General features: G+C 40.1%; 2 protein-coding genes across 3 annotated transcripts; both read left to right on the top strand.

The window, feature by feature from the left end:
- Positions 1–8,512: 8,512 nt before the first annotated feature.
- Positions 8,513–11,555, top strand: mgp (matrix Gla protein). 2 transcript variants are annotated; one of them, XM_029508932.1, is made up of 5 exons: positions 8,513–8,626; positions 9,990–10,074; positions 10,206–10,235; positions 10,424–10,535; positions 10,866–11,555. In XM_029508932.1, exons 2-5 carry the CDS (start codon positions 10,014–10,016, stop codon positions 11,029–11,031), a joined length of 369 nt encoding a protein of 122 aa, XP_029364792.1. In that variant the 5' UTR covers positions 8,513–8,626; positions 9,990–10,013; the 3' UTR covers positions 11,032–11,555. The 2 variants fall into 2 exon arrangements, with proteins under 2 accessions (XP_029364792.1, XP_029364793.1); XM_029508933.1 differs by having other exon boundaries at positions 8,555–8,626; positions 9,987–10,074.
- A 1,118-nt stretch (positions 11,556–12,673) lies between these two features.
- Positions 12,674–14,998, top strand: bglap (bone gamma-carboxyglutamate (gla) protein). The gene is made up of 4 exons (XM_029508934.1): positions 12,674–13,808; positions 14,056–14,097; positions 14,438–14,522; positions 14,625–14,998. Exons 1-4 carry the CDS (start codon positions 13,751–13,753, stop codon positions 14,725–14,727), a joined length of 288 nt encoding a protein of 95 aa, XP_029364794.1. The 5' UTR covers positions 12,674–13,750; the 3' UTR covers positions 14,728–14,998.
- Positions 14,999–15,897: the final 899 nt, after the last annotated feature.

Raw genomic sequence — 15,897 nt, 5'->3', positions numbered from 1 at the left:
CAACCAAAATTAAATCACAACCTGTGCCAACATTATCACTTTTTGCAAACTGTGCAGACCTGCTTTGACGTTCATTCTGAGTATTTGTGAATCAAATCCAGCGTTTTAGTGAGAGGCTGCTTTTTATCTCCAGTTTTGAACTAAACACTGAAGTTCAGCTGCAAATTTTCAATGTTGGACTGAAAGCAAGCACAAAACAACTAGCAAGAGGCACAGACAGACAACAAATACATGTGAGGCCAATATTTTGTGGAATCATCATCTGCCTAAAAAGCTGATAATGAAAAATTGTGTATATTTTTACACCAACTAATCCCGCACTGTGATTTACTTTACAGCATCTCAAATTTAAGTGTATAAGTGTATAAACACTGAGTTCTATATTCATGCAGACTTTTAAATAGCTCAGATTCGGCTCTGCTACAGTTTGTTGTGGCTCCCATGCACCACAGTGATCTCCGACAGCCTCCTCTGCACCTAAATCCCAGCAGAAGGCATGAAGAGCCAAGGTGGAAGTTTCGCTTTAGTGGTTCACCCACACACACTGCTGCACAATGTTCAGACACCCAATAGCAAAGGACGGCAGTGTGCTCCACAGAAAACCAGGAGAGGAAGGAGAATCAGGATGGAAGGAAAAGAGGGAGGAAAAGACAGAGGAGCAAAGAAAGGGAAGTGAAGAAGAGGCGCTACAGGCCCTTGATTGGAGCGAGGCGCTCGGAGAGAAGTGAGAAAAGAGGAAAAGCAGGGTGGGAATTGCACTTTCCACCCCTCCCCAGTTACCACTGTCAGGGCTAATATCTCATTACTAGTCTTAGCTGGCTGCTCTCAGGCAGTCAGGGAGAGGTCAGGAAAGCTCCTGAGACACAAACTCCCAGCCAGGCTCTCATTGAACTAAATAGCATTAAAGTCCAAAGGCTCAGTGGAACGGTCCTGGAAAAGGTTTCAAGAGATGTTTTCATAGTTCTGATTGTAGGAACTAAAGTACTCACAGGATTTGCATCAATATACCTATTCACGATGTTGTGAGCAGAAAATGTGTGGTATTTTATTTGCTTTGGCAGGAGAGGAGGGTAGAGGGGAGGAGAGGAGGTGAGGTTGGGGGGGTAAATATACAGGAAATGATGCTTTAAGTGAGCAATTACAACGTCAGCAAAACATCCCAGACTTCAGACAGGACAGTGCCCATATTGTACCGCATGGATTTATCCTGGAAGCCACTTTCAAACGTATCATCAACACATTTATTGGCTTTCTTTTAAATACACCACAGTTTGTAATGTGCTTCTAGAGCAGACAACAGCATTAGGTGTGTTCGTGTTCATATTCCATGATGAAGTAATCCCTGTTTTCCACCTGCAGAGGGCAGAGGAGGGCAGACAAACGGGGTGGGAGAGGACTGAGCCCCATGGCTTCACAGCTCAGCAGAAGAAGAAGCAGTCACATCTTTGGATAGTCCTCTCAGTGTGCACACTGCTATCTGCCCTCCAGATGCTGAGCTAATGCATTACACATAAGATATTAATAGAGATTATGAGGTGTTAAAACAGCCACTCAAACCTCTATTGAATGTTTGTTTGTTTTTTTATTATTTTGCTTTTCATCTGCAGTAAAATCTGAATGATTTTTGAACACAAGGGGGCAGATAGCAACATGGGCATCTCATTGGTGACTGCAGGACTGATCTACTTGACTGTCAGCAGTTCATATTTAGCATTTCACATCTAAATGCTTTTGGTCTCATAAAATCAGTGTGTGAGATATATATATATATATACAAATCTTCTGAAGAGGTTCTGCCTCTTTTTTCAGAGGGTTTCCTAACCGAAAATAAAATGACAGTTGAGACTGTGTGAGTCTGAATGAGGCTGAAGGGGTTGTTGGGTGCAGCCGTCAGGCCTCATGGCTCCCTGTCACTCTCAGCCACCAGTCTGCCTGCGTGTCACCCGTCTGCTACGGAGGATGTGTTGGTTCACTGCTTGGCCTGCTGTGTTGGTGGCTGCATATATGTGATTATGCTGACTGCTGTTGACAGCCACAAAGGGGGCGAGGAAGGATAGTGCAGTGGGCTGACAGAAAAAGAGACAAACAAAGAGAAGGTAACAAAGACGAACCCAGGGGGAAGTTGTTGTATAAGGAGGCAGTGAGTAATAATGAAGGTAAAGGATCTAAAACAGGACGGGCCACTAGATTTGGATGACAAACAGAAATTTCAGAAGCAAAGAAGAAACAGATCAAGTACCAGATACGGAGATGATGTATCAGAAAAGAAATATGTCTAAACTGTTGCGGACATTGAGCCGCTTTAACTACAGTAATGCTAACTCACTAACTCGCCTCCTGTCCTGTCCTGACAGAGCTCAGAGTGAATAAAATCACTGCCTGGTAAAGGACACTGTTGAAGTTCATGCTACAGCTCTAGTTAGTGTATAACTCCCTCTAAAATATACTATATATATATATATATATATATAGTATATTTTACTATATATATATATATATATATATAGTAAAATATACTATAGATCATCCTCCACCAACTCTCCTTGAATTCCGACAATGTCAGCCGCTTTGGTCCATGCGTTGTGTTTTTTTTCCAGCTCATTAATCTAAACTCATCGTAAAGAACAACCAAACCTGCTACCACAGTTCTCTTAAGTCCTCCACTGAGTTTGATGGGGAAAAATGTACTAGTATGTGTTGTCTAACTTTCTCTTGTTGTCATAGCGCACGCCGCCTCATCGTTTTCATTGCCACACCGGTGAAGATGCACTGCCAGTGGGCAGACCACTCATCGCCACTAACACAAAACAGCTTGCAGAGAAAATGTATGACTGGTCTGAGCTCACATTGGGACGATACACTGTTTGCTGCATGTGTTTACTGCTAACAGAGCTGGATCTGCCATTTTGCAGGATGCTTTCTATTTTCTATCAGCCAACGGTTTTGCTCCTCCGCCATTCTGGCTTTTGTTCAATGAAAACTAATGGCAGACGGACAGCGGAGATCTTGCCCTAGCTTGTTTGTGTTGCTCAGCTGTTAACAGAACAATACACAGTTTATTTTTGCCATCAACTCCTGTCTCATAATCTGCGGGTAAGTCCTTGGTCTTTGGTAAAGCTGATAAGCTACGAGAGCTCCCCTCCTCCGTCTCAGGTCAGCTTTTGCTTTTGAATGAATTGATCTCACCACTAAATTGCACTGTTTTAAGTGCTGACTAAATCAGCCGTATATGAAGTCAAATATATACCTATATATGCATTTTACAGTTTGACTGGTTGTCCACAGTCAGCTTGAGTCCAGCTGTAAAGTTTAAGTTTAGAATACCAAAAAGAGCTGATGTGGAGCCCAAGGCTTTAGACTTTGGCTTTGGATAATAAGCAGGAATACATTGCCAAGAGGAAAAGATTGAGAACAAAAGTGGGGAATGGCACATTTAGTTTTTAAAAAAAAAATGTAGGGATGAGAAATGGAGAGATGGAGAGTGACAGAATGTTAAGAAAATGGAAGGGTAGAGGAAGGAGAGACAGAGAAATCCCAGCAAGATGCTGAGGAAAGTGAAGAAAGAGAATAAAGAAAAGAGAGACAGTGCATAGCTGATTGTTATTTATAGATCATCAGATTGTTGCGGTTACTGTGTTTGTTGTCATGCCTAACAATCACTTCCAGACACAGGCCAAAGCTTGTTCTTACTGTTCTTTCATGTATTTGCACTCCATGACATCTCATACACATGCTGCTGCATGTTATCTCTTGTTTGTGTTGTCTGTTTGTGAAGGGCCTAAATGCTATCTGATTATTAATGTTAAAAAATGTGTGTGTGTGTGTTTTGGACAGCCAGAAAGAGGGATTGCTGCCAGGGGTAGGTGGGTGATGGTCACATGGCCTGCTGGTCAGTTTGTTAGAGTTGGCACGTCAGAAGAGCAGTGGGCACCTAAGTAAACGGCACATGAAATGAAAAACAAAAAAAGTTGGACAGTGCTTGTATGGGAAATAGAAGCAGCTTATACTGAACTATGCGGCAACAGAAAACTGAAACATCTAGACACGCACACACACTTGTGAAACTACTTTCTAATAAACACACACACACACATGCATTGCCAGTCAAACGTTTGGGCACACGTTCTCATTCAAAGGAATAGGAAAGCGTGCCCAAACTTTTGACTGGTAGTGTACACACCAAAGTCTTGTGGATTAACCCTAATAGTTCACACACCGAAGATCTACAGCTCACCTACCAAAGGCAAGTGCAAACTCTTCTTTCCTCACACACAAGCCAAATCCTGGTCGGTGCAGGATTATATTATTATAGATCAAAAAAAGCATTTCCAAGTTACACAAGTAGTAATGCATGAAAGTTTATTTGTGTGTTTTCAGCGTGGGCTGCAGCTCAAGACAGAACAATTTTGAGAAAACCACTGATGATTATACCCAAAATTATGCAAGACTCAACCTGATACTGTGCTCACATATTGAGACAAACTGTTACCTAATTGGAATTATGCGCTTATGTGATCTCTCAGTAATAACAGGTTAGGCTGCAGGAGCGGGAGATGTAGGATACAGGATTATCGAAGATAGAGGGAAAGCAAGTTGTCGCGAGGTGTTTTATTTGAAAGCATTCAGCCAGCTGTCTATCTTATCCCCACCATCAGTCATCTTACCAGTTTAGGGCTTTATCTTTGCAAGCATGAGGTGTTAAAGCAGGATTTCTCTTGGAATGGCATGTGCAGTAAAATCTTCAAACGCCATTCTGGATGATGTGTTTTAAGATCTGAACTCCATTTCTAAACATTGATCCAGGCAGAGGATTGAATCCAAATATATTCCAACTCAATCATGTAACAGCAGGAATTATGTCATTTAGTGTCATATTATTAATTAATAATTCAACATTTTAGGAAATGCACTCGTTTTCTGCCTTGTTGGAGGTTTCAGGACGGTAAAGTGAATATGAAGCTATAGCAGCAGCAGTTAGTTTAGCTTAGCGTAAAGGCTGGGAACAACTCTGAACTACTTCTGGTTTTTTATTATTTCAGAACCAGGCAAGTTCCAGAAATATAGACTTAAGAAAATATTGCAAGATAGTGTACGTTTTGTCAACTGATTTACTTTTGTTTGTTTGTTTTGATTTAAAATGTAACGTTCCCCTCCGTAGTAACTTTCATACAGTCCCCCAATGGCTGCAATTTGCAGCTTCATAATTAATCTACAGCCATCAGATTGGCGTCAGACTTACACTTTGCATAAAAGGGGAATAAATGTGTTACTTTTAATGTCAGAGTCGAAAAAAGGTTCGACCTGTGCATCTTTTCTTCAAGAAAACTTAGAATCTCACCACGGTGCCGTCCTGTAACACAGAGGACTAGGCTTGAAGTAGGCTTTTATTCCTTAATGTTTTCCACCCACTCATGTCTTACTTTTCTTAACTGGTGCTTTGAGTTTCCTCCCCTTCATATAGAGGCCACTATGCTATGTCAATAGCATGATACATACATTTTTATGAAGTGAGATCGGGCCTGATATAGCAAGTGGTACATGATCCATGCTGACCATGTACAGTGCCTACTCTATCTAGGCATTCTGGATCAAAAATAAATAATAAAATAAAATCCTGTTCTGGTTTTCTTATATTTTGTAATGTGTTTGTAAGAAATGCCAAAAAGTATCTGAAGATCTGCGCATCTTGCAATATGCCGCTATCGTACAAAACCCATAAATCTCGACAAAGTTTTGTTGAGATTCATATGGCAAAATTCACAGCCGCAGGACAGCACGACCATCAGAGACTCAAAGAAGGGGGACAGGCCTGAGTAATGTCTGTCTTTCATCCAGTCTGGCTGGATCCCCTTCCATCCCACGGACTGACGGAGCCAAGGAATGAGCTTGCATTGCATGATGTTTTCATCAACTATCTGACTCACTCATTCCTTAATGTGTCTATGATACTTAAATAGAATTCAAAAGCAAATCGCAGCAATGACCATTTAGAAAATAAGCCAGGAAAAGAACAGGAAAAATATCTGGGTTTGCTGGGTTTGTTGCACTTGTTTTTAGTTGTTGTTGATGGATTAGTGTTTTTCTACGTTGTGTCCACAGTGCAGCCTGAGGTACACCTGCTCAGCCACTGAGGGAAATACAAACCTGCCAAACAGGTTGGAGCAAGTGTTATTCCAGACATTATGGGTATAGTTTACACATTTGTGGTCTTGCCCTCATTATGAAATTCATGCTCATCATTTTTTCTAATTGCAGCTGCATTAATTCCTCTTTTTTTTTCCTGCCAATTGCGCATTCTTTCCTCCTGCTCCTCCTCCCTTAACATCCTGCGCTTCTTCCACAGTCACATCTCTCACTATTACATGATCGGCCTCAGTAGGATCTGATATAGTAAATTCCCCCCTCCCCTCCTTATCGTCAACTGACTCTGAGTTGATGCTATCGCCAAATCAAGCCAGACGTACTGTATAGGTGCGCTCTGTTAGTCATGACTATCACCCACAGACCTGCAGAGGTGACTCCCATCCTGTTTTCCCTCTTTCCTCTGATTTTCATTTATCATTTATCTAGGGCTCTGCCACATCCCAGTGGTTATTAAAAAACAAGTTTACAGTTCTCTGAGGTGCATTCATAACATTTCTTAAGACCTATTAGATACTGTGTTGTTACATAACAAGGGGTGGAAAGGCTGAGGAAGTGACAGGACAGGACTGCATAAGAGGGGCTGAATTATCATAGAGGTAAACACATATGAGCAGCAGACCGAATGAAAACTAACAGAATAAGAACATTGGGAGGAGAAGGATTTAAAACATATTGTGTGCGTGGCAGGTTTTTTCCATGTTATCACCCCCTCCACCCTTGCTTTCACCTCGCTTTGCTCTGTGTCTGTCTTAGGAACAAACGCATTCGTAACCCTCCGTCGTTGATGTAAACCTCTTTACAATTCAGAAGAAAGCTAGTTCACGCGTTTGTTTCTTCCTCTCCGCTTCATCTGACTCCGTCTTACACTTCCTCCCTCTAAATCCTGAATCCGTTTGCTCTCAGTTGGCAGGGTTTATCTCCATCTTTATGTCTCTCTTAATGTTTATCTTCCTGTCTGAGTCCCACTGATTCCTGGCATAGACTGTCCTGCTATTCAGGTTTGTTTACTGTTGGCTAGGGTCCGCTCTCACACAACTTCTCACAGAGTGCTCTGACAGAGCCAGATGTGATGTGGTGTTACGCAACTGTCAGATATAGACCAGATGGATGTTGTTCTATGAAAACTGCTGCAAGTAGAGTACCATGTGCATGAGTACTTCTACTGATACTGAGCATTTCGGAAGCTATTTGAATTTAAAACAGTCACGTGATCTTATAGTTGAGTAACAGCTGTGGTTTCTGTTTGAGCAAGAATGAGCAAGACACGTGCGGCTGGTCACAGTGAATTTAACGGATAAGTTTGCAGAGTTTGGGGACTGAACTTAATGCTGACATTGATAATGTTCTCGTTATTATGAAAGGAAACGAACCAGACTTAACCCATTTAGGGACAAACAGCAAGTCTCGAGCATTCGTGCTTCCCCAGCCTATGAAGACAGGTCTCTGGAGAGTCTCATAACATGCTAATCTCATTTACTTTGAATCTTAATGACTTAAATAAATTCAGTTTGCAATCTCAAGTTAAAAATCTTCAAATCAGAAAATTTCACGCTCTAAAAGGTGAAACTAGAAATGTATGATTTTAATGATAACTATGTTGATTTAATGAGGAATTTATAGTATACAGTAGTTGATTCTGCCAAATTGTTCCATGATCTTTTACAGCACATAAAGTGTGATGTTGCTTATACCAGCAGTCATACAGTCAATTGGTATAGTTATTTAAAAACTCCAGGACACGGCTCATGACCTGTGCGGATCTCAACTTAAAATTTCTCCATTTAAAGACATTGTCAGTGTAGTAAAAAATGCCCCTTTCTAAAACATCTTTAGATTATTAGAATTGTGTTGTAATTTATGGTCATTCACCATCTCTATAAGTAGCAGATATAGTTGTCTACAGGAGGAGTTGCAATTATGCATTGTGCTTATTATGTGTTCCTCAGCAATACTAAATAAAGCCTAAAAGTTCAGTGTTACCCAAAACACTGACAGAAGTACATCAATAGAGTTTTCTTCCATTCATTCAGTGACATATAGGGGTGAACGCTGAGTCAGTCCATACTGTGACTATATGGCTGATGTTCTTTTCATATCATGCTGGCAAACAGTAGCAAATATTATCATGTACCTGCTATGAAGCAGGTTAGACGTCCCTGTGCCCACCTTACCTCACCTTCTGCCCTGTCTACGAGCCCACTCCCTGCTTGTTTTTCTCTTGTGCCTCCTCTGGCGTAGGAGGTAAGGAGAGAGTGAGGTAATACCCACCATCTGATTAAACGGTGGAAAAGAGGACTGATAGAAGGGAGGAGAGAGGGCGAGGGCTACAAGGGGGGAGGGGGTCGGTGTGTTGGAAATAAAGGGGTGGGGGGAAAAGAGGTGAGTATAAAATCCTTGCTGTCAGGGATAAGGAAATATTCCTCTGGAGAAAATACTCAGAGAGCTATTTCCAAGACGCCTTCCAACATCGATATCTTTCAGGGTAAGTACATGAAAGCAAATAAACTAAATGAACCAGAACCAACGACAAGGCAAGGATTACAGAAAAGGCCAATTGTCTTTATTAGGTCATTTGAAGAATGCATGATTAAGATGTTTTCATATGATGTAGCCATCTCCATATTACAGTGGGGCTGAAGAGTACTTTAGTATGTAGCTTTGGTTTGACTCCATGGCCTGCCAGCATTTTTTCTTTTTTCAATGAGGTGGTCACATTCTGCCGACAGGGAGGAAAGCTATGAACCTACCAGGACCAGTTCAAAAACTCAGTTCAGTATAACACTCTGTTGACACTGTTGTCAGTCCCCCCACCACACACACACACACACACACACACACACTTAGACACTTGCATAGCTGTGCTTGCCAGTCTTTGGAAGTTTCTTTTTGAACTTTGAGCCTCAGGCATGCTGTCTCTGTACCCACTGCAAGTCTGGGTTTGACTGAAGCCAAGATATGCCTGAGGGGCTGTGAGTACTGTGTGTGTGCGAGAGCATGTGTCACTGACTTGTATGTGTGTGTGTGTGTTGATATATAATGAAGGCTGCTACTGATGGTGAGAAGGAGGGCCGCCGAAATAGAATCCCATCCAAATCCCACAAACAGAAGATGAGAAGATGGGGGTGAAGGCTTTTCTGCACTGCAGGCTTGCCAATGCAGTGTGTGTGTGCGAGCGTTGTGTTTCACACATCTGGCCTTTGCTGTTTGCACAGATGTGTCACACATTACCTTTGGTCACCATCCATGTGAATGAGTGCATATTTTGAAGGGCAGCATACATGTGCTCTATGAGTTTGTCTGCTGAGCCATACGGATCGTCATTTTCTTCGTAGTTACAGTCAGTCTCCTTGCACTCGGTATATGTAGACTCTATTATTTGGCAGCTAGTCAGTTACTCGAAGTCACAGCTCTCCTCTCCCTGTTCTCTCCTACAAACTGAGCTTCAGCTGCTGAGTGGTGTTTGTGAATTCACCCTGGTTGCAGCGAACAGAAAAGATATTTGGACACTTGTTCCGCTCTAAGTCTGTTCTTGTGAAAATAACTGTGGTTTGCATTCATTCCACACACATTCCACAGCCCCCTTCAGGCCTGTAAATAAATATAAGGCTATAGGATAGTCCAAATGGGTTGTTTATGTGACTTCTAACACAAAACCACAAGTACAGACATACAGGCATTTTCAGCCATCTATCCCTGCTCATGGTTCTTTCCTCTTTACCCACAGATTCAAAACCTGAGTTTTCCCACTTTCTGTTTCTTTTGCTTTTCTCCCCCTTTTCCAATCTAACTATTATTTTTGGTGCAGAGAAGATTCACTGAAACAGCTCTCTCCTCTCTCCCAGCAGACAGGCAGATAAAATAGTCCCAGAATGAGGAGCCTCCTGCAGTTTCTGGCGCTCTGTGCAGCAGTCTCTCTGTGTGTCTGCTATGGTACAGATCCTCCCTCTTATCTTCATTTTGCCGTCATTCAGCAGTTATTACCAATTTATAAGTTGCAATTTATCCAAATTAGACAGTGGTTTATTATTTATGCTTAACCCACTTCCATGTTTTTCCCATAGACTCTCATGAAAGCACAGAATCCATTGAAGGTGATTAAATGTCTCTCATTCATGGAAAAACATGCATGCAGCTCTAACACCACCCAGCCTGTTCTACAGTATAATGTCCTCATATTAGCCTGCACTAACAGACCCTCACCTTTACTTCACCTGACTCAGCTCAGTTGCACAAAAGGTGTTTTTGACGCAATTAAAACAGGCATTTTCTGTGGTTTCAGATTTGTTTGTGCCACCAAACCGTGCCAACGCATTCATCACACCACAGAGGGGCTACATATACAACCCACCCAGAGGGAATGGCTTTGGCATCAACCATTACAACTTAATGAGGTAAAATGCACGACCACAGACATGCATGTGGAGCACTTACCCTTCTTTAAGCTTCTGCTAATGGACTTCTAAACTTCAATGAACTTCATATCCACAGAGGAAGGGGAGATTTTTACATTAATCTTAAATGAGCAATTACTTAACATTTCTATATGCTTGAGACATCCACTGACACAAATACTTAGAAAATGTAAATGCCAAAAAAAAAAAAAAAAGACATGGTCTTTGCAGGTTCAATGTTTCTCCTTGTTCTTCATCTGTCTAACTATCTCTACACCCATACCCACTGATCACCAACACTACACTCTCATACCATATCATCCTTTCCAGGATGATAAAGTCTCCAGCAGAGAGGCGTGCAGAGACCTGTGAGGACTACAATCCTTGCCGCTTCTATGCCTATCGCCATGGCTATCAGCAGGCCTACCAGAGATACTTTGGCTCCCAGAATCTGCACACTCAGCCCCAGAGACCAGCAGGGACTCGTCGTTACTAAACTCTTCTGTCAGTCTGTCAGATGCAGATTCATCATCGTCATCTATACAGGAATGCATATTTACATGTTCCACATGACACAAGTTTGATATAATTTATCACAATTTTGGAAAAGAAAACATTTTACAAACACTGAGGTAGCCACTGTGACTGAGATCTCATGAAAAGCCATCATTATACCCATTTAGAAATTCACTGGCCAGCTCTTATATAATCTCAGGATAACGTTTATCCTCTGTCACACCTTCACAGCATTTATGAGCATTTTTGTGATATGCTTGAATGAAGTGTGTTGCTCACTATCCACTAACTGTTTCTTACATTATCTGCCTACTTATCCAGGCCAGCACTGCTGTCAGTGATCATTGCAAATGCTTTGAAAAAATAAAAATCCCTTTATTGGGTTTTGTCTTAATCCAGTTTATACTTATGTATATTTATTTTGTTTGCCAGTTTCTGTGACTGCTCAAGATGGCCACCTGTATTAGAAAAAGCATTCAAAGCATTAAAGGGTATTTTCAAAGATTTGTGAATATTATCCATGAGTGCGATTCAGTCAGAAAATTGATTTGTATTTGAATCACCAATACGTCACTCTGGCAAATCTTTAATTAAGTAAAAGTACCAGTACATCGATGTAGCAATACTCCATGTCTATAAAAAAAACAAACTAAAACAACAGCACTGTTCATATTGCATTATTATTATTATATTAACACACATCTTGTAATTTCAGTCATTTCAGTTGAGTAAAAGTACTTGCTCAGCAGTAAATTGTCTCCACTGAGTGATATATTGAATGTGATGTTATCAAATAGCTAATACTGATGCAGCAGTGGATACGTGTATTACAGTCTCTCTGGGTGGAACTAGTTTTAACTGTATTATTTAAAGTAAAATTATAGGTAATTTAGTGCAGTGGGTTGTGACCTAAGGGCTGGATCGTTCCAAAGGGTCACAGGATAAATCTGAGGTCTGATGAGATGATTAATGGGAGGGAAAGAAAGCTCTGCTTTTCTTTGATGTTTACAGCTGTTTCTACAGCTTTTCCAAGTTTATAGGAAACTAAACATTGAATAAATTCTGTTGGGTACATGTTATTATATTTGGCTCTTGAGGAAAGTATAGAAGTAAAAGGTTACATGCAATGGAAAAGAATTTCACTCAAGCACAATGCTGGTAAATGTATTCAGGTATTTGCAACTACCGGCTTGTTGAGGGGTTAAACAAGGCCACAGACTTTTTATTACTGGAAAGACACGAGCGCGGCACATTTTTTGTGTATTCAAGATTTGGTTTCTTGTAATCTCAGAAAGAATCTGTGCAATGCACCACACATCTGTGTGTCAGTATCCTCGCTGCTGCAGACAGTCACATCTCCAGAGTCAGCACTCTGGAGATGTCAGCATGGCACTGGCCTAAAAACACAAATATCATATTGGATGTTTATTGTTCTATCTTGCCGCAAGGCCACAAATGTGTACAATTAAAGCTGTTCTGAGGTCCAATCCTTGAAGTCGATCCCTGATTCTGGACAAGGCACCAACAATGACCCAGACAGTGAAATTACAGGTCATACTTCTGTCAGAACCAGAACCAGAGTCGAAATATCCAGTCCAAAAAAGTAAAAAGAAGTGCAAGAGATGGGAAAAAAATATGTTTTGGAAGTGTAACTATGGTAACATATTTTATATAATATGCTGTCATTTTTCCCTTTTTCCCTGTGATAAGCCAATTAAATGCAAACAAATTTGATAACATTCAGAAACACACCTCCGTTAAAGCTGCTTTAGTTAAGATTAAATGATGTACTTCACTCATTGTATGAAGGTTTATTGGCAAACCACCCCCTGCCTTGGTAAAAATAGTTTTTCCACATTTCAAATTACCCTTCTACAAACCATCAAACACTTTGCGTTTCTTGCATAATATCACGTCTTTCTTTATGTAGGAAATCACTGTGGTTTGTAATAAAAGAGAAAACCCTCGGATTAAATTCATGTCGCATAATGTGGTGATTTCAGTTTGTATTACATGGTTTTCCCCAAGGCATGGACTTTGTGACACAAATGTAAGTGTGGGCACACACTGAAACTCTGACCTCTTCAGGGTGCCAGCTGGCATTGCATTTTTAACATTTCATCAAACTATTTATTGTAATCACAAAATCTAAAATCTGACAGAAATGTTTAGGTGATAATGATCTTTAATTTTGTGCCTTTTTTTTATATATATATTTTTCATCTTTGCTGTTTCAAGGTGCACTGAAAAACACATACAAATAATGATTCAAAAGGACAATCTGGTTTCTCTGAAGCAACTTAAATCACATTAAAATGTATTTCAGCAATCCCTGTTCGCTGATATTAGAGGCTGTGAATTTGTTTTCTCATCGCCTCTGGTTTAAATTAAATGCCCACATTTTGTAAGAGAGAGTCCATATTCTTTTTCTATCTGCTTTCATTGTTCAAGTGCCTACATACATTAAAAAAAATGTTTTTTTGTATTCATTTCCGTGGAGGTCTGTATTTCCATGTCTGTGTGGGTGTGTGATACATGATTCCCTAACCAATCACATATCCACGTCACATTGAGGGCCGCATCTATAAACTCAGTGTGTATCTATGTATGTATGTATAACAGAGACGAGAGTGACAGAGTTCTCGAAGACTCCAGTCTTACTTGCTGATACTGCAGACAGTGAAGAAATAAACTAAGAGATGAAGACTTTGGCCATCCTGCTTCTCTGCTCCCTGGCTGTCATCTGTCTGACCTCAGGTAGGAGCAACACAGCAATACGTCCAATTTCAGAAAAGCTCTCTCTTATAACAACTGTTTTACATTGTTATTATTATCAGAATATTTGAACTTTCAGCAAAGTTTAAAAATTTGTTTTGTTTTGTTTTGTTTTTACTTCAAGGACTTGTGCTGAAAATAATCAGTTGAAGGAATCACAAGCCCTCAACTGTAAATCATCAACTAAAACTAAGTAAAAGATAATAATTTTGTCCCTCATGTTTGGCAGATGCTGGATCCCAGCCTGCTGGTGACAACAATGCTCAGGAAGGTAATTATGATTCAGCATGGCTTTTAACTTTGATTTTATTCTGTTACGCGTCATGAAATCAATTAAAAAACAGATTAAAGCAGACAAGGTTCAGTGACAATGACAATTGTAATGATAACAATAGTGATACAAATGCAATCAATATGTGTATGTCACACTATGTAAATGAAATAGATTATAATTTACATACTCATCATATGGATTTACCAAAACTGCTCTTGATTTCTGCTGATTTGCTTTCTATATCCTGCTTGGATGTTTTTGTTTTTGCTTACTTTTAGTTGCACTGACTGGATTCTCCTGTATTTATATATTTATGTTAAATGGGCATTATGTGCAGGTGTGTTTGTGGGGCAGGAGCAGGCTTCCACAGTGGTGAGACAGAAGAGAGCTCCCGGAGAGTTATCCATAACCCAGCTGGAGAGGTATTTCACACTTTCATCTCCTATGAGCAGACAGACATTCATGCACCGACCTCAACTCAGCTGAAGTCGTGCAATGTCCTAACTGTTCCTTTCTCCAAACAGCCTGAGAGAAGTGTGTGAGGCCAACCTGGCTTGTGAGCACATGATGGACACAGATGGGATCATTGCCGCTTACACTGCCCACTATGGACCAATCCCCTACTAAATGCCAAGCCGTGACAGCTCTTCACAACTTGCCTTTTCTTTATCTTGAATTCACCTTTGAGCTCAACTTTGTCTTTGCATTAAAAGCATGTGAGAACATTTCCCAGAAATATATTGGAGATTGATATCGGGAAAAAGATGTGAGCAGATGTGTTGGCAAGAGGAATAACACCGATGTGAATTTATTCCTTCATCCTGCTGAAACTCACAAAATTGTCTCCAACCCTGTCATTTAAGCCAGCCTTTAGAGTAGTGTGATGAAATAAAGATGAAAATTTAAATTTGTTGTGTGTTCTCTTTTGTGAGGTTTTTTTCCCCACCTGTCACACTGGATGAATAACTTTGATATTTAATTACTGATAGAGGTGTTTGGCCAGGTTTTGGCCACTAGATGTCCTTGTTGACTGTAATTATATGTTGTTATATGTTGTATGATGGATGAGCTGTAGTTTTATTGTTGTATCACACAAACACCTTTGGACAAACACTATAGTTTATATACTATAGATGCTATGAAAGTACAATATGCTATCAGTAAATATATACCAGATCATATGTGTTCACTAGTTTCTTACCTCTGGTAAGCAAATGAAAATCCAAAATATTGAAACGTTGCTGACAAATATTTGGTTGTTTGTTTTTATGTAAGACAAGCAACAGTCACAAACACATTCTGGCGTCTTAAGATTTGAGAGATTTGCCCAAAGTTCCTGATAGCCTGAAGTGTCCTCTCATTATAATATAAAAATGTGCACTGAAGAATGGAGGAATTTTCAGTCATGAACACCTTCACTGTGAAGGCATGTGTTACTTGTATAGGGTTGTGTATCTGCTAAAATACCTGTGTGAAATTCACAGACAACTGAAAGATAACATTTGAGAAAACAGTGGCACATGACTTCTAATTCAAGTCAGCCACAATCAAATATGTAGATTAAATGTCTTTTAAAAGGGAGGATTTTAGATTAATACATTGATATATGTATTTATATCATGCGCTAACCCTAACACACTATTGTCACATGCATTGAATAAAGAGCAAGACTATTTTTTTCCAATTAAATTTAACTTTGAATATTTTATTTCTGTCTAGAATTTGCTTGAATTTGTTTTGATTGTACCACAAGATGGCACTGGCATAAAAAAAATGAAGTTATCATTGCACGATGTT

The sequence above is a fragment of the Echeneis naucrates genome, chromosome 8 (genome assembly GCF_900963305.1).
Source record: "Echeneis naucrates chromosome 8, fEcheNa1.1, whole genome shotgun sequence".
NCBI classification, from domain to species: domain Eukaryota; kingdom Metazoa; phylum Chordata; class Actinopteri; order Carangiformes; family Echeneidae; genus Echeneis; species Echeneis naucrates.
Note: the sequence above shows the minus strand (reverse complement) of the source record. Positions and strands in the feature narration are given on the sequence as shown.